Raw genomic sequence first — 22,500 nt, forward strand, 5'->3', positions numbered from 1 at the left:
GTCTATGGAGCTAGCTAGCTGACATGATCTACATCTGAGCTACTGCACATGTGCAAGTGCAATCAAAGATAGTACAGAAGAAGAAGAAGAAAAGAGGTCTCACTCTGTAGCTAAAACAGAGACCAGCTGAAAAGAGGATCTGCAGCAGTGAGAGAGAGCGGTGCAGTACAACAAAAATATGGTGTTTTTTGAAAATTAAACCATGTAAACCTATTCTGGTACAACCTTAAAATACAATATGAACCTGAAAATGAGCATAATATGGCTGCTTTAACATCATTACTGTGATTGGATGTAAAACTTCCTGCTTCAGATGCAACCAATAACATGACAATAAAATTCCACCGGATTTCACTCATTTAGGCCGGATATCCGCTGCCTTGGATTTGTGTTGGTATTTTAAACTCCGGTGGATTTTTGAGGACTATGGTTAACTGCTCCTCAGATCTCTGCAGGGTAAATCCCGACAGCTAGCTAGACTATCTGTCCAATCTGAGTTTTCTGTTGCATGACTAAAACAACTTTTGAACGTACACATGTTCCACCAAAACAAGTTCCTTCCCGAGGCTATTTTGCAGAGGCGCCGTTGCTAAATACGGCACTTAGCACCGCCCAAGACGATTGTGATTGGTTTAAAGACATGCCAATAAAAAAGACCATGTTTTTCTCCCATCCTGGAATGCTGTGTGACTAGCCAGACTCTCCTCCGCAGCGCTGTGGAGGAAGGTCTGGCGACGCGAGACTACACTGCTGTCGACTGCAGCGTTCGCACTTAATCGAAATCTTCAACTTTTTTTCTACTATTTATACTTTTTAAAATATTAAGCTTTTTAACACTTTTTTTAACATTGAAGTCAATGAGATCATGCTTCAAATCCTTCACATTTTCTTCCGCTCCCAACATTTTCAGCCCCTCCATACTTTCGATGAGTAAAAGACATAGGAAAATAAAGTCCAGGTAAAAAAAAAAAATACGAAGTTACCCTTTAAGTCAATGATCTGAACCCCCCCAAGGAAGGGAACAAAAGAGCATCCAAATTTAATTACAGCTCTCAACGTTCTTGTTGTCCTTGCTTTCATTCTTTGGATTCCGTTGTACCTTGGCAGTGTTTTAAAGCTTTTTTCTTTTAAATGTTTTTTTTTTTTTTAATATGATTTCATTTTGAACTCTGTCTTATTTGTATTCCCCCATTATTCTGTCATTTCTTCTTCTCCGTCTGCTACATTAACAAACTTCATCCTTTAATCCACAGAGCAATGGAGAGCAGACAGCAGTCACACACACACACACACACACACACACACACACACACACACACACACACATTGACTCACAATCCATCATGAATGTTAGTTAGTATACATTAAAGATGCATTTATGCATTCAGTCAAATTGCTATTTACAGCAGGCTTAAGGCTTATGTGATAAAGCGTGTGTTTTTTTGAGCACCTGATTTATGCAACTGCCCCTTAACAATTGGCCTGACATTTAGTATGCCAAAAAGGATAAATACACTTACACATGCAGGCACACACACACACACACACACACACACACACACACACACACACAGAGCAGAGCTGTCAGTTTGGTAGGAATAATAATCTGACAGGAATAATAATCTGCCTTTGTGATTTTTATTTTCCCTCTGTTTCTTTTCTCCTTTCCCCGTGTGTGTGTGTGTGTGTGTGTGATGACTAATGAGGTGGGTGTCATCCTGTAAAGTCTCTTGTGATTGCAGAAATGTGTGACATGCAGTTGCGCTGCATCATTTACTGTGTAAGCAGCAGATATCCAGTCCTGATGTGGCTATAATAGCTGCTCATCAGTGCTCCCTCAATCCCTTTAAAGATAGCCTGTAATTTTATGGCGATGACCTTTAAACACACCATGCAGAAGCAATGTGACCCCTGCTGTGATAAGATCCAACATAGAACACTTATAAACTCCCAACTACATTCCATGTAAACCCTCACACACACACACTTTCCCACAGAACAGTATTACTGTACATAGCAGCCGATAAAGGGATTTGTTAAGAATGCAGAGAAGAAGCCTGCTTGCTTGTTTTTGCGACTGACATCGTTACACCTGCTCGACTCTGATAGAAATTCTTCGACATTTAATGCGGTCATAAAAGCAAATGCACATTGTCAGAAAGATTTGTGTCCCTCTTGAGCATGCCAAGTGGCTTTTCCGGCAACCATTTATCATTTCAATCCTGCTACCAATATGCTGTAGTTTCATAAATACTACATGGGGGCTGCTCACCACACGGTAGCACTTTCTTTTATTATCCAGTTTGACAGTCATAACGGAAAAAGAACATAAATAAACTACTTTAAAGTAAAAATGTAATTAGGTGGTATTAGAGCTGTAAATACAGAGGTATAAAAGGCCTAACTGAGTGTCTGTTTCTGGATAACATCAGTCTGCGTGGAGGCCAGCTCTGCTTAGATTATATTAGATGCAAACTGTGAAAGTTGCCTTCCTACTGATAATAATTATTTAGGATGTGTGGATTGGATTTATTTCCCACTTAGCATAAGTTTTGGTGTGTATTTTTGTTACAGAGCAGTCAAATAAAGCACCCAATCAGCAGTTTAAGTGGTGACAAAAACCAACCTCATCAGTTGAGTTACAACAAATGAGTCATTTTTTACCCACAAATGCTGTGATTTATCTGAGGCAGGTTCTTTCATGTTGACTAACAACAATTGTGCCCATAAACTTGGCTGTTGCTTAAAATGCAAATGTTGACAAGCAAAAAAAAAAGAACATTGACCTGTAACTTATACTTTAACTGCAAGCTGCCCACTCGGACATAGTGTCCATGTTAGCTGCGTGCTAACAAACAATTATGTTATGTGTCCATATAGGCGTATTTTCACGGCAGGGATTGCCTTGCTTCCCAGCAGCTATTAGTTTCTCTTCACTGACCACTGAAAAGCAAAGAAAACAGGCTACACCCTCCTACAAGCCCGATGGCTGCACCTGATTGGACGAATGCTTCACGTGGGGCTCTCTGCTCCCAGATTGCAAACGTGCTAACGCTAATGCTAATGCTAGCATGCTAACGCTAGCATGCTACCTCGTTCTCAATAGCAAAGCACTGCTACAACACACACAAGTTCACCATAATCTACAAAAGAACTACTTACATGTGCGCCCTCATTTAGAAGTCTCCCAGCTAATCCTGCCTTGTAACTGACCGAAGTTGTAGAAACAGCCTCTTTTACTGTCTATGGAGCTAGCTAGCTGACATGATCTACATCTGAGCTACTGCGCATGTGCGAGTTCAATCACAGATAGTACAGAAGAAGAAGAAGAAAAGAGGTCTCACTCTGTAGCTAAAACAGAGACCAGGTGAAAAGAGGATCTGCAGCAGTGAGAGAGAGCGGTGCAGTACAACAAAAATATGGTGTTTTTTGAAAATTAAACCATGTAAACCTATTCTGGTACAACCTTAAAATATAATTATGAACCTGAAAATGAGCATAATATGGCTGCTTTAAAACATGTTTCTGAAAACATTTTATGCAAGAAAAAAGGTATGCAGTTGCTAAATCTGTCTTCATTTCAGATCGACAATGGTCAACGACAGCGGTTTTTGAGAGGCGTCAAGAAGGCTGCTCCACATTTGCATAAAGTTGCCTGGATTCAACTTTATGCAAATGAGGAGTGGGCAGCGTTAAAAATGACGCTGACAATGGACACGTACCTTGAGGATGTTTGGATTGGATTTCATAGATTTTTATTTATTTTATCAGTTTATTTGTCAGGGACAATACATATAGGCATTGTTACATCTACAGTGCAACTAGCCGTACGGCTAATTTGCAGTCCTTGTCCCTGGTTAGATTGAAAGTCATAAGCCTTAAGATTTTTTGCTCATGTTGATTTGGCAACACCTGTGGTTACTGTGGTAACACTAATTCTGTCTTAAAGGTCCCATACTATGCCAATCTACAGGTTCATACTTGTATTTGTATTTGCTGCTGCTGCACTGATTGCCACTAACGTAATTCCGTTGTGTCCATACAATGACAGTAAATTATCTTGGATCTTGTATTTTGTGTTTTTCCAACATGTATACATGCCTTAATCTTAAACACATTTTCAAAATCATAATAATCATAATTCATCTTTTCAAAATCCCGTTTTTCAAAGCCCCACCCACCCACTTTCAAATTCTACCAAAAATATTTGCTTAACCCTTGTGTTGTCTTCGGGGCAAATTTGACCCGTTTTCAAAATTTCTATATCAGAAAGATGGGTTTCTCTTTAACTATACCTAATTTTGATTACCCAAAAACAACAAGGATGATTCCATACAACGCATTCACACCGCTTCACCAATACAACAAAAGATCGGATCTCTACTTTTATTACATTTTGGGTGTTTCATTACATTTTTTAGCATTTGAAAAAAAATGTGATTATCCTTCCTTTAATATATAATTCTAAATAATTCATAATTTCTGCTTTTTTAACTCAAGGATTATGTATAATTTCCTATAATTGAGATTTATTGACCATGAATTCCAAAAATAAGTGTAAAACTGGTAATAAATTGGTAGTGGTGTTAATACATGGTAGTGAAAAGAAGCGTTAAAAATCAAAAACACTTCAGGAAGTGTTGATTTTCGACTCGAGAGGACGACAAGCGCATGGTCGAATGGAAGACATAACAAGGGTTAATAAGCTACTGTTTGGCCAGCCGTAAGATTCTGGCACCTTAAACCGCAGCAGTTATCCGTCAGCAATGTAACCTATAATAGGCAGAGTCTAGTTTACTGCTAGACTCACACACCCCAGGCTTAATAGGGTAACTCGACGCTGCTTTTATATCAGAGATCAGAAGAGGTGAAGCTGCCTGTGGAAGACAGGGAAGGTGACAATCGGGCGTTGTTTCAGCAAAAGCCAAATATATAGCAATTGTCACATTTGTGGATTTATGTTGTAGTTTTTTTCCTGTTTTATTGTGTTGATTCATTCTCTGTTTCCTTGTTGTTTTACTTTTAACATGTTTCTGTCTTCTGTGTTTTACCTTGTGTCTATGTTTCATGTTGTTTCCTGTTTTATTTTGTAGTCTCTCTGTTTCTCCCATGTCATGTCCTGTTTTACTACCTGCCTTGTGTTTTTCCCACCTGTGCAATTGTCTGCCACGCCCTGATGTCTTTCACCTGTTCCCCAGCCCTTGTGTCACCTGTCCCTTGTTTCACCCTTGTTGACTTGTGTTTAGTCTGTGGGCTTTCTGTGTCTGTTGTTTGTGGTTTGTCGTCATTCGTTGTCAGTCTGTGAAGTGTTCCCTCCTGTGTTCTGCTGTATTTTGTGTTCCTGGATTTGTTCCCCGTTCCTTCCGTGTTCCTTTTTTTTCTGGATTACTTTACCAGCTCAGCTTACATGTTTGTAAGGCTCTTTGTGGTATCTATTAAATTAGTATAAATTCAAACTGCTGCACACTCCTTGCCTTCCTGCACTTGGGTCCAAGCCAGAAGCCTGACAGTACAAACCAACCAAAGATGGACCCAGTGGAACCATTTGAGGAAGAACTTTATGATATAACATATACCCTTGTCTGTGTTTATAGGGAGTGGAAAAGAGCTCCTAGTTGGGAGGAAAAGGAAGCAGCTCTAAGGTTAGCTCACCGTAAGTTTAACACAAGGCCCTGACTCAGGAGCTCCTTTCATGGGTGAATTCAGGACTTCCTTGAAACCCCTAGCTGTGAGCCTTCAGTCCAGCCTGCTAGCAGGTTGCGTACACCACATCCATGGCGGTCACCGTCTTCCTCTTGGCATGCTCGGTGTTAGGTGATGGCATCATGGATCACATTCTCCAGGAACACCTTCAGCACACAAAAAAATGAGGAATGAAGGAATTTGCGTGAACTCGTTATGATCCCATTCATTTTGATAGCCCTAAGTCTAACTTTAAAGTTGAAACATTGTCAACTCACGTGGACACATCTTCAACTGAGTTTGCACTGCCAAGCATGAATTTGCATCTATTCACATCCACTCATGTCTTAAAACTTTATGTGCAGTCATTTTCCCTCCAAAATGCACTTCATAGTCAGTCCAAACTCACCTTAAAAACAAAAACAAATACCATCAGAATAAGATGCTTTTTCACATTGACGTATGACACCTTTAGAAATGCATTGTCCCTCTGTAGCCTATATGAGCAGAAACAGAAGGCCAAATATATTGTTTGGCTTGGCTCCCCCGCCCCCACCACCCCGGAGCAGATGATGTTTGATGACTGTGCTTGGGTGAAGTGCTGCAGTGGTACAGTAGGTGACATTGACCCTGACGTATCCATTTAAAATAATGAATAATGGTGACTGGATACATAACGCTGGAACAAATGGGCAGCTTTGTCTCTTTAGCTTTTGATTTATATTGCATGTGTGTTTGTGTCAGCAGGGTTGTTCTGTCAGTGTGTAATGTGTCTCAAGTCCCAGCCTTGCATATCAGTGTGTGGCACACACATGCCCGTTGCATGGAAATAGATGGCACAGGGGTTAGAGAGAGAGAGAGAGCTGAACACATTTCCTGCATACCTTTCTCTTACCCGTTCTCTCCGTCTTCTCCCTCCCACTTTGTGCTTCTCAGCGAGAGTGCCTCACTAGCAGCGCGCTCCTGTGCCTCTCTCTCTCTCTCTCTCTCTCTCTCTCTCTCTCTCTCTCTCCCCTCTATTGCTCTCTTTCTACCTCTGGCACTCTCTCTCACTCTCTCTCAGTCAAAGGGGGGGATTCTCCGTAACCAGCCGTAGCTTAATGTGATCCTCTCTTCTCATCCCTTCATTGATGTTCTCTCTCTTTTTTTTTATCATTTTCTCCTCTTCTGCTGCCGATGTCACAGCTGACAGTGTTTGGATGCTACTAAGGTGCACAAAGCGTAGAGGGAAAGGAGAATAACTTTTAAGCTGTCAGTGTACCTTTTCTTTGAATCTAGACATTTTGGTTTGGTTTATTTGCTGTTGAGAGACTAGTCAACAATGGAGGGATTTCTGTCATGTTGATGACTCATTTGGGTTATTTTCTTCCTTGGAGATTGCTGGATATAGATTCTTTTTGTTCCACCTGTGTGTTTCACCTCTCAGATACCCTGTAGAATCTGTTGGGACTTTTATGGAGTGTGAAATTTTTGCAGTAAGTGTGAAGTTTGGAGGGGCAAAGTGAGACAAAGCATGGCTAATGGAACCACATCTGAGTGTTGAACCCTTCTGTCCTGGGAGGTCGTCCAGGTAAGACTGTTTGTACTCTAATTCACTTGCATGCACAGTGGAGTGAGCCTGACGGGTTCTGACAAATATTTACAAATGATGTTCAGCTTCGAGTTGGGTTCGGCCTGCTTTACATAATACTTCAGGTTCTTTTTTGTAAAAAATATATTGTGTAAAAGTACATATAGTTTAGTGATATATAGTAATTGTGTGACAGGGTAACACAAACTCAGTGCTTCAGCTTTCTTTAACTGTGTCGGGTTGGTATGGACATAAAAAACATCGCCTGTCGGGTTTGGGTCTGGCTTGCTTACTACTCTCTCAGTCTCGGGTCGGGTGCGGACAGATTCTAGTAGGACCTTATTAGTAAGAACTGAAATGTAATAGTTACCCTGTCTGACTTTATCTCTGTGGCTGGTGCTTTTGAAACAACATATTTCCCAAAGGAACTTCCTTAATTAAATATGTCTTAATATTGACATTTTGGGATTAGAATGGACAAAGGGAGACATTTATGAGTGAGTATAAAGTTCACCGTGTTCCCTCAAGAGTTGTATCAACTCTTAATACATTTGGCTCTTTCAACATACGCCTGGGTGCGTGCATGCATCAAAGAACCTTGCGTCATTTTTGCCTGTATACTCTCAGAGGGTGATGCATTTTGTCATCAGCCTTCTGAAATGCTGCTAATGTAAATAATACTCAGGTACAATATCACCCAATAAGTCATTAGAAATTCTTTAACTGTATGAATGTCTAATTTTATTAGTATTAAGCGATCAAAATGCAACCTTCAGAATATGTTGTGTCATTTTGTGTCTTTAATGCTTTACAAACCACAACAGTTTGATTGCACTTCTGTTTACATTCAGTCCAGACAGTTGCCATCTGAAAACTTGTGTTACAAGAAGACACTTCATGGTGTTTTATATCACTGTAAATACAAGTTAAATTGAATAAGCTTGGTGCTATTGTTAGAACTGCTTTCTAAGCCATAAGTAAAATGAGGGATTTCATTCATCAAATATGAGTGAGTTGGTCATGGTAGGTATCTACTTCTCCAAACATGCAAGCAGTCAGAGGTTTAACTGAAAGAGGCAGATATTGTAAATGACTAGAAGAGAGAGCCTGAAAAGAAGCTTTGCATTGAAAGCAAGCTCATTAAATCCTTCCCTAATGCCATCTTGTGTTACAAAAGAAAATCATGAATGGCATAAAATAAGCTAGTAAAGTTCCTCTGACTATAATAGCCACCATCTATTTGAGATCCAATTTAATCAAATAATAGTCCAAGGACCAGTCCAAGTTTGAAGACAAGGGTTGATTTTGTATGATTTGATGTAATTTTCCTATACAGTTGCCACTCTCACCTCTTACATTTCTGTTCCCAAGCATCCAGATATGACCACAGTGTCCATGGAGCCTGTTGAAGTACTCACGGAAAGGGGTGCCAATGCCACCAATCCTCCTCTGAACACGCATGAGGACACAGCCGCAACCTTTACCATCGGCACCATCCTCTCCATCATGTGCCTCGTTGGAGTCTCAGGGAACATCTACACCCTGATGGTCATGTGCCAATCCATGAGGACTGCAGCCTCTATGTACATCTACATCATAAACTTAGCTTTGGCAGATCTGCTGTATCTTCTCACCATACCCTTCGTAGTCTGCACACACTTCCTAAAGTGGTGGTACTTTGGGGACGCAGGGTGTCGGATTCTGATCAGCATTGACTTCCTGACCATGCATGCCAGTATCTTCACGCTGACTGTCATGAGCACGGAGCGCTACTTTGCTGTGCTCAAGCCACTCGACACAGTCAAGCGGTCTAAAAGTTACCGGAAGGCCATCGCTCTACTAGTCTGGGTTGCATCTCTCATCCTCACCCTACCAATGATCGTAGGCATTCAGCTAAGGACAGTGGGCGACAAGGCTATGTGTCAGCCCACCTTGTCGCCACTCTCCTACAAGGTTTACATCTCCTTCCTGTTTTGCACTAGCATTGTCGCCCCTGGACTGATCATTGGCTATCTCTACATCCAGCTTGCACGCGCTTATTGGGTTTCACAGACCGAGACCTTCAAACAGACTAAGAAACTTCCCAATCAAAAGGTCAGTGCACCTCAAGATAGTATATTTCAAGAATTACAAATGGTTCTCAGTCACAATGCAGGCTGCATGGAGTGCTGCTCGGGTGTAGAAAGTGTGTCCCTCCGGTGCTCTTCAGCTTGGGGATCCGAGTGTAGAAGGGTTTAAGGATTGCCGTTGCCTTGTTGTAAATGCTTTAGCCAAGAAATGTATTAAAGGCTTTTTAAACTTTACCCTTCTGAGTGCTTTCCTTGAACCCTTACAAATGGTTCTATTTCAAGATTGCTTTCTATTAGTGCTTTTTGGGCTTTACTGCTGATCTTCAAAGATGTACACAGTGAATATTTACATGTACAGTGTACAGTACACATGTGCTCAGGCATATATGGCAATCCTACTCCAAACCCAAAACTTCCTCAAGAGTAAAATGACAAACTAAATTGTTCCAGTTACAAATCAAGCTGTTTTCTGATCCGCCACTTCTAAGATTTGGTTAGGTTTAGGCACTGAAACTACTTGGTTAGGGTAAGGGAAAGATCCCGTTTGGTTAAAAAGAACTACTTGGTTAAGATTGGGAAATAATCGTGGCCATGGTTAAAAAGAAAATGTTGACTGTCTGCAGGACATGAACATTGGTCTTCTGTGTAAAAGTTTGACCTTTTGTTGAGCCATCCAACAACACCAACCTCTTCCCTCTGTGGAATTAGTGGAGAGAGGACAGGTCCTCCAATCCAATCTGAAACCCAGTTATTGGTTCTCCTTTTTTGATGTGCAGCATCATCCTAGTCCTTGTTCATCACATCTTACCCAGTCTGCAACTCAGCTGGAGATGGATCCAGAAACATCTATCAGGTAGAACCTGATTGATAGGCAGGAAGTTTGGCAGAACGCTGCTGTACAAACTCCCGCAGAAGACATTCCACTCACCAAGGCTGTTGATTCAGTCATACTCCTCATGGAGATATTCTAAGTCCTGAGGAAGGTGTCCTATCCTGTAGCTCATAGGCTGGTGACATTCTTTCTCACAGCTATTGTATGACATTCTGTTTGCCAACAGCACTGTCATCATGAAATATAAATAGTTGCTATTTAAAAGTATATGAATATATCAGCATCAGTTCGGCTCTCTGCTTAAAGGGACACTTTGCCGATATTCAACCAACCTTGTATCATAATTTTAGTAGTATGTGTAAATGAACTATGTTAAACTTTCCTCAATCTCACCAGTGCCCAGATCTCTCCACTCACAGGCCAGCAGAAAAACCTCCAAGTGATGCGTTTGATGCAAAACTCATCACTGTGAGGCACCATTCTACTGCATAGATAGCCCAGTTTTCTGAAAAGACCCTCTTTCCAAAGATAATATACATCTTTAAAGCACATCCGTTATCAATCCTCTCCCTGCCGCTGCAAGTTTTCTATTTTCCATTCCCGTCTTGCTCTGTCATGCTGAGAAAAACTGTTCCAATTTCTTCATAGCACGGCTTAAGACGGGTCCATTTTGTCTTATCGGTTTGATTAACTGTGTGGTGAATGCTGCCATTCAGTTGCATTAAAGGTTTTTCATAGGATTTACTTACCTTGGAGCAAGAGAGAAAGCAGACTGTGCAACTTAATACTGAAATAATTAACACTGTCGCTACCAGTGCTGTGTGTAACTGTGGATCTCTTGCTCTGATCACAATGGGGAAAAGAGGGTTTGACAAGCCATCCTTGGCTTTCATGGTACTGATCACTGGAGAAAAATGAGTGGGGCTGACCAGATTTCATAGTTTTGAACAGGCTAAACCTGATATTCTGACATGGTGCATTAATGTTTCTCATTAATGGTTCATCTCTTTTGCCCTCTAAGGTGCTGTACCTGATCTTTACCATTGTGCTCCTCTTCTGGGCCTGCTTTCTGCCCTTCTGGATCTGGCAGCTGCTGGGTGAGTTCCACCCCTCGCTGTCCCTGTCTACCGAAACCAAACGCAACATCAACTACCTGACCACGTGTCTGACGTATTCCAACAGCTGCATTAATCCTTTTCTGTACACGCTGCTCACCAAGAACTACAAGGAGTACCTGAGGAAGCACAAGCGGTCCTGGTCAGCTGGCAGCTACTTCAACAGGAAGAGTCGCTTTCAGCGTTCACCACGCAGGTCGCCATCTTCCAGCAGTCAGCAGTGTACTGAGAGCTTTATGCTCACACACACAGCCTCCCTGCGAGCACATAACACCAGTTTGTAAGGTAGGAGCAGATTTTTCTGACTGACACTTGTAATTTTGTTAGCTGATGTGAAAACCAAAAGTATGACTAACTCTTTTCCCTAAACACAGCTTAGCACTGTAGTCATTTCCAACCATTATGGCTATTATTACCAATTATGCATCAACAGCGTGAAAGCCAGTGGATGGTTTAGACTTAGTGGCTTTGTTGGACTTTTCTATCAGAGGAAAGATTGGTTCTGATGGGTTATGTGATTACAGATGGTATTGATTTCTGGCCCTTTGAAAACACTTCTGTTTAGGATTCCTACTTCCTGGTATGCAGTGTAAACAGTGGTGCCTCTTGATGTTTATGTATGGAACTGGTTGAGATGGTAAAACATTTTCAGCAACAATAAATATTCGATTGCATGTGAAATTCAGAAGATTCAGGACAGCAATGGGATTCCGTCAATAAACTCTTTGTGCCATCGGTTTTCAGAGAATTATCTCTTACCTCGAAGGGGCACAAAGCATGTGTGAATCAAACTCATAATTCATATTGAGCCAAGAGATAGTCGACCTATACGTATTTGGAAAAGAAAAAACAATTCCTCTGTTGGAAGTGAACAATTTATTTTTTATTTAACTCTGAACCTATACATCAATCACTCCTGGTTTCTTCATGCTGTATGTTGCCAACCGGCACTATACTGCTGTGATTTGACCATATATTACACTGCCGCATGTTTGGAAGTCTATCGGTAACGTTAACAGACAGTGTGTGAGTCTAATGATGGAAAGCCAAAAAGGAAAAGGGAAAGGTGGCGCTGAGAATGTCAGACTCAAAAGGAGTCTGACATTCCTGACAAAGGAAAATAAGGGATGGTGTTGCTGTGCTCAGTGTGAGGAGAGAGGGGAGGGGCTGCTCCTCTGCTCCTCAGTCACACAGAACAGAAGAGAGAGGTGACTGTTTTGGCGGCCACAGGAGAGGAATACCTTGCGTGCTCGCTGGACAATACTGCTGTCGTTTCTACAGAAAGTGGCCAGATTTGTCGCTAGTCGCTTTTGTAAAAAAAAAGTCGCTAAGGGGGTCTGAAAAGTCGCTAAATCTAGCGACAAAGTTGGCTAAGTTGGCAACACTGTGTGCTGTTTGTTGTTCATGCCCCCCCCCCCCATGTGTCTGTGCTCTGCAGCTTCGCTCGTTGTAAACCAACAAATACCATATAAGGGAGAAACCCTCTCGTTTCTTTCTAGGGCTATTTCACAGGGTTTTATTAGGGCGCATAGAACAGCATTAAGGCCATTTTCAGCCCAACCAATGTTACATACCCTAGGAGACGAACAGTGTGAAATACCCTATATGACCATTCTATCACCCCTTTAACATAATTGACTATAGTGCAATATATTCACATATTATATATTATTGTAACATATTAACATAACATAGTATAAGATGGACATTATTATATAGTGAGGGAATAACATAGTATAGGAGCAGTAGTGTAGTAGTAATATGGTATATTACAATATTATAACAGTATAGTATAGTATAGTGCAGCAATATAACCTAAGAAGTATAAGTATAGTGCAGCAATATAACATCGTTACACACATTTTTCCCAAAGGTAAAAAGTGAACTTCCATGCTCATATTTAACTATATATATTGTACAGTTAAATGTATTTCTGCAGTGATAACATTGGTATACATGTCTGAATATTTGTTGTTTCTAATAAATAAAAAAATGCATTATTCATGGTATACATTATTCTACATGCACAGTATCAAGACTTACAATAATGTGGCAATTGGATTTCCTAGCTTGACTTACCGCTCAACAGTGGGGGGAGAAGTATTCAGATCCTTTATTTAAGTAAAAGTATTAACACCAGAAAATACTCTTTTACAAGTAAAGGTCCTGCATTGATAATGTTACTTAAGTCAAAGTATGTAAGTATCATACTTGTGTATGTGTATGTGTAAAATGTACCTAAAGTAATTAAAAGTACTTAATGCAGAAAAATCCTCACATTTTAGAAACTGGAAACGATCCAAACTGTTCTGTGTTTAATGGTCTATCATTTCAGCTGCACTCGTAGGCCGTTATATTGTTGGGTACTTTAATTTATAATAAAACATCAGATTTTATAAACTACATCTGTTTTGTGTGCAAACATCTTAATTTGTAAATCTTAACTAGTAACTAAAGTTGTCAGATTAATGTAATGGAGTAAAAAGTACAATATTTCTCTCTGAAATGTGGCGGAGTAGAAGTAGAAAGTGGCTTGAAAAGAAAAGACTCAAGTAAAGTACCTCAAATGTATACTTAAGTACAGCACTTGAGTAAATTTACTTAGTTACATTCCACAACTGTCGCTCAATTATGTTGAGTATTATCCATGGAATTTCTATTGCCTCAAGAAAGCTATAAAATGACTCTGAAATATTATCCTTTATAGTTGTTATTTTATGTTGTGTTAAGGTTTCCTTTCCTATTCATTTCTATAGTGTTGTCAGGTTTTGCCTTATTTCAATTTTTCACTGACAGTCTGTCTTTTGTTAACAATTCCGTCATTAAAGGATAGAATGATGGCTCTTGGGCGGAATCTGTATCATATTATTATATATAGTACAAAGATGCACTACACAAATATTGTATTTGTATTTATGTATGTGTCTGCCAGTCTGCACAACTGTCTCATACATGAAATGGGTCTTAGCTGTTCGTCGCAAATGTTCCGTGCAGAGGAAGCTGGAGGACTGAATCATAGTGCAGCGGAGGGGAACGAAGGGTGAAGAGCAGGTTGAGGGGAGAAGTGGTGGGGTGGCAGGACACACACACACACACACACACACACACACACACACACACGCACACACACACACACACACACACACACACACACCCACACACACACACAGAGGCACACACTTGCCACTGACCTGCGACTATAAGAGTTTAGTTGCACAGCCATATATATATCTGTCATGCAGGGGAAAGCCAGCTGACACACAACACAAATATAAAAATCTTTTTCTTTTGCAGATGACATCTTCTAAATAAATAACTAGAATGAATGTTGATCATAAATAAATCCAGATTGGCACAGCAGGATATTATAGCTGAGTATTTTATCCTTTTTCCCCGTAACCTCTCCAATGAACCTAGACATTTTAATGTTCTACAATAATAACACTTTTCATGCCAATTCATCCGACAAGAGGGAAAAAAGAAGGAAAAATCCAACATTTACAATCCCGTTCATAACTTTGCACTCAGCTAATAATGCTTTACCCTTGATGGCTGTGTGGTGTGTGTGTCCAGGCTGCCTGCAGAAACTGAGTAGCAGTGAGCCATATATTACTACTCTGCCTTGGAATACAATGTGCTGAGTGACACCAACCATAATTCACAAGGGCAGAGAATATGGCTCCATATCTGTGCCTGCACACACACACACACACACACACACACACAGGTTTAGGTTAGGTTTGAAACTTATTGGGGGTGCACTAGCAACACTGCTGGCTGACAAAAGCAATGAAAAATATTGCAGGTGTTATGAGTCCTGAGCGTGGTCCCATATGAACACATTATGTTGGAACACCTGGAAACAGTAACATTAAAGTTATTACTAGGATTTTTCCAGTTTGGTTTTGAGTGCTATGCAACCCTACTAACCTGATAAACATTACGAGTAAGCGACAGTAAGCAAGTAACAGTAAGCAAATACAGCATGTCGCGTAAATACGTATGGCCTGCAGCGGGGAGCGGGGCAGACAGACCGCAGGGTGTGCTAGCTTCTTGTCTAATGGGTCTGATAAACAGTAAATTCATCATTTCAATGCCCGTAATGCTATTTTCCAAGCCACTGTAGTTGTCATATTCCACAGGACCCGCATGAGCGCAGTTTCCATGGGAAATCGGCCATCGAAGCTTGTTGTCATGACTTTGCGAGTGATTGAAGTCCTGCCACTGTCCAGTTGCTCATCCTCAAAGGGGAGAGAGAGCAGACGACAGTTCGTTTGAGTTCAGTGGCGTGGAACAGCTGAGCAGAATCATGTTCAGGACATTTCATGAATTCTGAAGCCGTGAAGGTGAAAACAATTTTTCGCTCTGCATTGACTTTGTGTTGCGTGAAGGTGCCTCCTTGTCTTTTCAGTCTGCTAGCAAACAACAGAAAAATGCCTAAAAGCTGCTGTGTGGTGGGATGCACTAACAACAGGGTAAGAACTCATCACTAAGTTTTTTTAGCCGCCAAACTAACTAACACATAGCTGACATTAGCTTACTAACAACCAACATGTCCTCTCTGCTAGACATAGGTTGCTTAAATATTTGACATGCTTAAAGCTAATGTTTTTTGCTAGCTACAGGCAGTTTGCCCTTGGTTGCTGTGGCGCCGATTGTTTTCCTCTCCGCTGCTTTTTAGAGTATGGCACCTTGCACTCCATATTGGAAAAACATTTATAATTTTAAAATTGCAAATACTTACAGTTACTAATTCCAGTAATACTTTTTTGCTGTGTTTCCGGGACGTTTATGGAGGGCTGATATTCATTTTTGTCCCTGTTTGTTTAGTTTACAGACTGGGCATTTAGTTTAGCCTGAGTGCTGGTAGAGGGGGAGGTGGCTAATGTCTGGCAAAAGAGGAGAGGAGAGGCCGCAGAGGCACCTATACAGGGGCTGTCATGTACAGCTCATAAACCACTCTGAAGGTTGTGACTCAGCCCAATCGCTCCTCTAAGCAATCACAGTCTGGCCTAATGCCCTTTGATTTAAGCCAACAACACGTGTGGGAAACATGAAAATGCTGTTTTAATTTACCAATAACAATATACAGTATGGAGTTTTAATTATGAAATATAAACAGTTTATGTACCCTGGAGAAAAACAATGTGATTTTACAGTTATCACAAACAGGACAACCCACCAGCTGGAAAATCCTCTCATTTGCTTTTATAGTGAGGGAAAAACAAGAAAGCCACGATATCAAACTGAGAGAGCGTATTGATTTTATATCATGCTACTGTGGAATTACAGCCACTGTGGCTGAATGACCTGAGGACACAGCAGCAAAGATAAGACAAAGATAAGACTGGTTTCTGTGTGCATGAAGATGTAATATCATTTGCTCTTTCTCTGGGAAGAAAGAAAATGTATTATCTCAGATAAATGTTTAGCTGAATCTATAAAACCAGGCGAAATCTTATCTACTTCCACACTGACATTGTATTCATTATTAATTTCTTAATAGCAGCAGCCTCAAAGGAAACTTCAGACTTGGTTTTGCTGACTTTTGGGAAAGTGGTGCATAAAAAGGTCGGCTCAGGGAGACTCAGCACCTTCGGAAAATCAGTTTGGGAATAAATGAGCTATTGGAAAACTCAATAGGTCATAAAAATGGAATTATATATTTTACTTTTAGTCTACTCCTCTTTAAAATTATTTTAAACTGACACCTCTCTTTCTTTTTTATTGCTTTCCACACACGTCTTTCATTGCCCTTAGTGGATTTTTGTAAAAGAGCCCCTTGACAATGCGTCGGTGCTGGCTAACATAAAATCTTTGTGCTCAATGCTGACCTGTAAATGTTTCCTCAATAAAAATTTGCGGGTTTTTCTTTTTTTAATGGAAGCTGCCAGCGGATGTAGGAAATGGAAGGAATCAGGAGTTTTTTTGCAGTCACTGTGGAAAATACGTACTATATCCCGTGTCTGAAATTAACTTTTTGACTCACTGGCCAAGTTGATGGGTAGATGAAAAATGTTTTATTGGCCAAAATATTAAGTTGCATTTTTTTGTAACATACATGACAAAACTTTCTGGTTGGGGTTGCAGGTCCGTGTACTTGGTGGCCAACGGATTTTCGTTTTGAAAGGAAAAAAACAAAAACGAAAAATGGCCAGTTTCCCAATTACCATTAGTAAATAGGAAAACAAAAAACGGAAAACAACCCATTATTCGTTTTTTGTTTTGATATTAAAAAACGGAAAACGAAAAACAATCTCGTTATCCGATTTTCTTTGATGTATTTGTAGATGGAACTGGGAAATTAAAATCTGTGTATAAATCTTATTCCTTTGTCAGTACCCGATCTGTACCGCCTGTAAAATCCGTTCTGTGCACTGCCTGATCAGTTCTACACTTGCGCGAACACCGGCAAACTTCACAGCTCTATGCACGCATTGGCATAAGGATGTTTGGACATTCCTGGTTACCGGAAGAAAACATTAGACAGTGACAGTAGACCGTTATGATGGCAAAGATGAAGTTTACAAGGTGTTTGCTGGAGTTGCCTAAAGTATCTGTTAATGATATACGGAGGGTCGTCCGGCCATCCAGTACAACACCATGTAGCAAATTAAATAAAGGCTTCAAATTTTACGTTTCGTCATTTCTTTGCAACTTTGAAGGTAATTTGCTAACGCTAGCTAGCCTGAGCTAGAAGCCTTGCTTTGGTGTTATAAGTCATGACTCCGTCCTGCTTCAGGTTAACCATGTTTTAAATAAAGTTTAAGCATGTGTATACCTCTCACTGTGTTTGTACTTTTATGAAAGTATCAGGTAAAAACAGGGCTACAAATGAGATCTCTGTGAGAGACCAGCTAACTCCTACCAAACTATTATGTAGCTCAATGCTGGACATTTCACTCCTAATTCCGGTCACTTTACTGTCTTGGTATTTGTTTAGTATTTGGTTTAGAAGCCTTTATTGGTGATTTTTTACGGTACAAAGTCCTGCTACATACGTACATAGCTAGCTATATATGCTCCGCTATGTTGCGTTAGCATGCAGCTACAATAGTTAGCTATGAGTATGCTAACGTTAGATTGTAGTGGAACGAAGCAGCACTTTCTAACGTCAAAAATCGTGGACCAAACACTACACAATCGGACATGTTTCAGCAGGAATGTGACCCGGAAATGGGGAGAATTTAACAACATTGCCAGCTAAGATGACCGTTAGCATGTAGCTACTATAGTGTTTACTGCCGTTAGCATGTAGCTACTATAGTGGTATACAGCAGTGGTGGCTGGGAGAGCTGTCATCCCATCTTCAAAAGGACACTTATGTACGTTTACACTTCATCGCATTAATAATAGACAGTCTATGGTTATTAGTCAAGACGAAGTATTAGGTAAAAACATTAACGTAAACAACACAACAACGATGTCGCTACACGGTTTTGGATCAGTGACAAGTTTCGAATGTTTGTAGCTATGACTATTGTATAATAAAGATTTAATAAAAAAAGATTTAATAAAAAAGTTGTAATGTTTGGTCGTAAAGTGTTGACACATGTTACTTATATACAGTCTATAGTGCAGGCAGAACGGATCGTGTACCGACAGTTACAAATCGCACAGGGACATTGTTAGTTTTCTACTACGTAATTATGCGCATGCACAGAACGGATCTTACAGGCGGTACTGGCCAATAAATGCTATTGAAGGGCGGGTCTTGGTGTGGCGGGAGTAACTTCCGGGTCACGAAAAAAATACCAATGCTAAATTAAGGAATACGACTTATACACACGTATTTTAATTTCCGAGTTCCATCTACAAATACATCAAAGACAATCGGATAACGAGATTGTTTTTCGTTTTCCGTTTTTTAATATCAAAACAAAAAACAAATAATGGGTTGTTTTCTGTTTTTTGTTTTCCTATTTACTAATGGTAATTGGGAAACTGGCCGTTTTTCGTTTTTGTTTTTTTCCTTTCAAAACGAAAATCCGTTGGCCACCAAGTACACGGACCGTTGCAAGTCCTGCAGGTTTATCCTCCGTTTTTTAAGATTATTTTTTGGGGCATTTTTTCCCTTTATTACATAGTGACAGTGGATAGACAGGAAAGGTGGGAGAGAGATGGGGGATGACACGTGGCAAAGGGCCGCAGGTCGGACTCGAACCCGGGCCGCTGCAAAGGACTCGCTCTTACTGGGTGAGCTAGAGGTTGCCCCACATCTTGGCTAATTAATTAGTTTGACGTAAATGCTAGCTATCATTTAGTCTCGCATTGGACCTTCCTCCACGGCGCCGCGGAGGAGGGTCTGGCTAGTCCACACAGCCTTCCGGGATGGGAAAAAAAAGTGCTCTGGTTTATTAGCATTTTTTTTTTTAAACCAATCACAATCGTCTTGGGCGGCATTAAGCAATGGTACCTCTGCAAAATCTGCCTCGGGAAGGAACTTATTTTGGTAGAACGTGTACATTCAAAAGTAGTTTTAGTCGTGCAACAGAAAACTCAGATTGGACAGATAGTCTAGCTAGCTGTCTGGATTTACCCTGCAGAGATCTGAGGAGCAGTTAACCATAGTCTTCATAAATCCACGGGAGTTTAAAAATGCCAACACAAAGAAAGCGGAAGGTGACGGACATCCGGCTGAAAATGAGGGACTTCCGGTGGAATTTCCAGCGGCACCTGAACAATCCCGGAAGTTGACGATATAAACTAGCTATCACTGGATAGAAGTAACGTGGTGGCTGGCGTTCCAGTCAGTGTGTGTGTGCGTCAGTGTACGTTTGTGCGTGTGTCGGCCCACCCCGCTAAGCTCCGACGTGCAGACAGCAGTGGAACAGAAGAAAGTAGCTGCAGATTCACCAAAATGAAGACTAAAAAACAGAACTATTTTGGTACAAACATTTACCCGCCATGTGGCTGATAGCCCTCTGAGGAAAACGGAAAATGTAACCGCATTTAGCACTTAGCGAGTTAATTTCGGACCCTGACTGTATCGGTCAGTTTTATGGGGCTGTGGTTTAATATTCACTGCATCAGCAAGGGCATATGGAATATCCCCTCTGACAAGTTTAATTATTCCATACATTCAAAGGATGAATATTCCCACCCCCAACACACAGGTCTGAGATAGCCCTGAAATGTGCTGTTAAAGTGTTCCAGGAAATGAACTGCCTAAGATGGGATAAGGAGATTGGTTGCTTGCTTTTGTATTGCCTGTTCCCTCTGGCAACTTTGGCACTGGGATCAATTATCTGCAAAATAAAAGGCTCATAAGAACACTGTCTGGATACAAACTGTAGCCTGGCTTTGGTAACAAAAATAAATATAATTAACATTCATATAATCTGTGCGTATATGACTATAAATAATAATAACCTCTTCTGTATGTGTTCACAAAACCACAGTAATATATCACACATTTTTATTGTCATAGTGACATATCTAAATGTCTGCCCTTTTCCTCTCAGACAAGACGAGGAAACTACTCAGCAAAGGAAGTGGGAATTCTAATAAAAGAACACATTTTTATGTTAAATTTCTCTTTGTGTCAGGTGCGCATGACTAGAAAAAGGTGACTAATTAAAAAGAAACTTGACAAACCGTTTAAAAAAAACACTTACAGTACAGTATTTGTGTACATAATTCATTATCTTCCATTAGTTATTGTCTTTCAGTGTTTTTATGTTAATGTGTAAATGTGTATTGTGCTCCCAGAAAAAAAAAGACGTTGGTGCCTGTGGGTTTTTAAAAGACAGAAGAAAAGAGTGCCAAAGCAAACTTTCAACACAATTTTTTTCATTTTGCCAATGAATGCCAATCTGTTCAGTCCACCCTTTTCATCAAAATAGCTCAACAACTATGAGATGGATTGCCATGATATGTAATGCCTGATTGTTGCCATGACTCAAGGCCATCACATCACACAGCTGTGTATATTCATAGCATCTACATGCAGCTATGCACAAATCTTGCCCCATAAACTCCATAAAGATCAAACGAGAGAATCCTTGACCGCTATTAGAGCTGGCTATTAAATAATCATTTCCTCACAGACCAGACATGCTCCATCTTTAATTATAATTGCTTTAATCCCATGTCTAGAGCTAAACTCTAAAGCCACCATCTTCTGTCATAGGTTGTGTCAGAGCATGGTATAGAAATATTGACAGCGGCCTCTTGGTTATCATCGTATAAACTTTTACACACAGAGCTTCCATTTCAGCTGCCAAATGAAATAGCATTTGGAACAAGGGCTTGGCAGAATCAAGCAGGGGTCACCTCTTTTAAAAGTCATCCTGAAACACACACTAACTCATTCTATTTCACTCATGACGGGAAAAGGACCATCAATCCCAGGCGTATGTCTGAAATGTGATTACATTGACTTGGCTCATTTTGGGAACTGGAAACGGCAATTGTTGTTCTCCTCTCATCATAGGTGATTGGAAGCTTTGCCTGTAACTATAAGCGGTATTGTCTGGGAAAGTCTCCAGTACACCAATACACACCTTGACTCACAAGTTATATAGAGACTGATTGATTGAACACCCTTATATTCGCTGGGTTTACACTAATGTTCAAACCCTCATTTAGAAAGGTCTTAAGCTAATGAAACATGGGATACTCTGATGATTTGATGCACATAAATGTATTTATTACATATACTGTTTTTTCTGGGCCATTTATCCTCATTAGATTGGAGCACTTTAATGTCAGCACTTGACTCTCCGGAGCTTGTGCGTCATGTTTTTCTTCTTTCCCAGATTACGTATTGGGAATGAATGCACAGTTTAGCAATGTAAGCAGACAAGAAGTGTTGACAAGCTTTTTATTTTCAGAGTTTCCTTTTTGTACTCGGAGCGCTTGATCTTGCAAATATTTAAATGCTTTTTGAAAAGAGCTGCATTTTTCACATTTAAATGATAGGTAAGATGTCAGAGTTTGGGAACTTGTAGACAGCAATTACTGTACCTCTCATGTGGTTCATGCAATGTTTAGGCCTACCTGTGCAGGGTATGAATTATATACATTCAGTTAACAAAGCAATGTGTAGCCATATTCAGACCCAGCTGAGCCAATCTTCCCAGTCACCTTTATGTATTCTGCATGGCTAGATTAACCTTTAAGGGGGGCTTGGGACAAAATATGTTGTTGGGCCCCCATTGATGCCCCCCTACCTCCCCTCTGCAAATTATGTAAGCCCCCTGTAAACACAAATGTATTCAGGAATATGCA

The 22,500-nt window shown here is 40.4% G+C and overlaps 2 protein-coding genes across 6 annotated transcripts in view; both read left to right on the forward strand.

The window, feature by feature from the left end:
- si:dkey-154p10.3 (zinc finger protein 135) overlaps positions 1 to 22,500 on the forward strand; it is a 307,986-nt gene that overhangs the window by 12,652 nt on the left and 272,834 nt on the right. The window lies entirely within an intron of this gene.
- Positions 6,696 to 12,109, forward strand: LOC116059237 (urotensin-2 receptor). Of its 2 annotated transcripts, none has more exons than XM_031312194.2 (3): positions 6,696 to 7,252; positions 8,631 to 9,346; positions 11,175 to 12,109. In XM_031312194.2, the coding sequence occupies exons 2-3, from the start codon at positions 8,633 to 8,635 to the stop codon at positions 11,550 to 11,552; spliced, it is 1,092 nt and encodes a 363-aa protein (XP_031168054.1). In that variant the 5' UTR covers positions 6,696 to 7,252; positions 8,631 to 8,632; the 3' UTR covers positions 11,553 to 12,109. The 2 variants fall into 2 exon arrangements, with proteins under 2 accessions (XP_031168054.1, XP_031168053.1); XM_031312193.2 differs by having other exon boundaries at positions 6,699 to 7,252; positions 8,624 to 9,346; positions 11,175 to 12,106.

Source organism: Sander lucioperca, chromosome 9, assembly GCF_008315115.2.
Source record: "Sander lucioperca isolate FBNREF2018 chromosome 9, SLUC_FBN_1.2, whole genome shotgun sequence".
Taxonomy (NCBI): Eukaryota; Metazoa; Chordata; class Actinopteri; order Perciformes; family Percidae; genus Sander; species Sander lucioperca.